Source organism: Propithecus coquereli, unplaced genomic scaffold (assembly GCF_000956105.1).
Source record: "Propithecus coquereli isolate 6110/MARCELLA unplaced genomic scaffold, Pcoq_1.0 Scaffold130, whole genome shotgun sequence".
Taxonomy (NCBI): domain Eukaryota; kingdom Metazoa; phylum Chordata; class Mammalia; order Primates; family Indriidae; genus Propithecus; species Propithecus coquereli.
In genome coordinates, this window is record NW_012137192.1 from 2,089,255 (window position 1) to 2,091,218 (window position 1,964).

The following is a 1,964-nucleotide window of genomic DNA, read 5'->3' on the forward strand; positions in this document are numbered from 1 at the left end:
GTAGTTAACTCTTTGGTGCCTGCTATCTTTTAGCTGACAAGAAGCACTGGCAAATGACAGTAAAAGGAACAAGCAGCAAATGAATGCTAACAGAAAAATTAGAATGATTTCTTAAAACATTTTATGAAAGACCTGTACGCATAATATAGTAATATATTCTGATAATAAATTACCCCAATTTGTAATTATACTGTATTTCTCAAAGAGCACCATAATTTCCTACTGCTTCATTATTGAAAAAAGTTTAAGAACACAGGAGTGACCTGCTGAGTACAATACTCTTTCCTTGGCTCTGAAATGTTCTGCATTTGTAGTCAAGGAACTTAATCATATAATGGCAAATTACATTTTTTATAACTCAAACCTCATCTTCATAACAGATTCCTGATATCTAACAAGCATACAGTTAGAACATTCATAAAGAGTGTCTCTCCTAGGCTCAGTGTTTAAAGCTTTCTAGACAACACGGTGTTAAAGTAAGTCCTTTATGTCTAGCAGTTTCCAGCAATTTCAACCTTTTGGACCCACCAACAATTTATTAATAAGTCAGCACTAAACCAAAGATTCCTAAGGATGAAAAGTTTCAGTCACAAAGTCTGTATACTTTCTCTTTAGACATATTTGATGTTATGATACTTATTCACATTTCCCAGAAAACATAAATGCTATTTTAGGATTTAATGTAAAAGAGAGTGGAAAAAAAAGAAATCAGAGTCTGTGACTAGTGGGTCAAAGAGGACATGGGGCAGCAGAAGCAGGTATAACTGGATGAGAATGGGTCAGCTGGGACTCAGTATTACAAGGAACAGAAGCTCAGCTCAGTCTGGCCTGAACAAGAGAGAGAAAGAGAAAAGGGGAGGAGGAGGAGGCTGAAGCAGGGAAAGTGGGGATTCTTAGCAATTTATTACCTTCGGAAACTGCAGAGTCCAGAAATCTGGCTAGTTCCCAATGACACATACATTGTCACCCAGCTCAAGTACCAGGTATCTTTCTGTTCTGACTTCCCTGGTGTTGGCCTCACCCTCAGTTTCACATGGTGACCTCCTGCAGCTCTTATGTTAGCAAAACAGCTGTGGCCGTTCATACCCTCACAGCTTTCAGGAGCACCTGTGGAAGAGAAAAATAGGCTTCTTTTTCCCAGAAGCCCCAAGGAACATCTCTTTTACTTTCACTGGCTCTGATTAGTTGGTGTGCCATTCCTAAACCCATCGTTGTGGCCCAGTGGGAAGAGTATGCTAATGGCTTTTGTCAGTCAAGGCCCCTCCCCAGAGCTGGAGGTAGAGTCAGCCCCACCAGACTCTGGGATGGGGAATGGGGAAGGCTGTTTTCCAAAGGAGATTTGGGGTCCTGCTTCCAGGAGGACGAGGGGTATAAAATGTGGGACAACAAACAGCTGTGTTGTACAAGAGCTATGAGAAGTGACAACATAGAAGAAAGCCATCAGGGAGGAGATGGGCTGTTCCAGATAAAACAGCACAGCAATCAGATGCCCATACCTATCTCTGCAGCTTTTTAAGCATCCCTGAAATGGTTACAGTCCATCACAGATGTTCATAGTCATGACCCTGAGACATCTAGGAAAGATTAAATTATGTTTGATTTATAAGACAGGGAAGAAGTTAATAGAAAGGTTTGTGTGTGTTTCAATAAATAACAATGTTTTTAAAAGACTAAAACTAAGCCAACAGGAAAGTTCTTTTTACCATATCAAGTATTTTTTTTAATGTCTCGTGTTTCCTTGTGCCCCGTCTGAATCTAGCCATGTGTTTATGTGAAGTGTTTTAAAAAGCTATGTTTTAACTATGCTTGGTTTATATCTTAACAAACTAAGTTTAAGTTATTGATGAAAATATGGTTTTTGCTTTTGTCTAGAATGCATACACAGCCACAGCTATCAACAGCACCAACTTCTGCACCTCAGCAAAGGATGCCTTTGTCATTCTTGTGGAGAACGCTTTGCGAGT

The 1,964-nt window shown here is 39.8% G+C and overlaps 1 protein-coding gene across 1 annotated transcript in view; it reads left to right on the forward strand.

Moving 5' to 3' along the window:
- Positions 1–1,964, forward strand: part of SLC44A1 (solute carrier family 44 (choline transporter), member 1) — a 201,468-nt gene that overhangs the window by 171,967 nt on the left and 27,537 nt on the right. Inside the window, exon 10 of the mRNA XM_012638521.1 lies at positions 1,873–1,962. Within this exon, the coding sequence (XP_012493975.1) occupies positions 1,873–1,962 (90 nt within the window). The remainder of the gene's footprint in view (positions 1–1,872; positions 1,963–1,964) is intronic.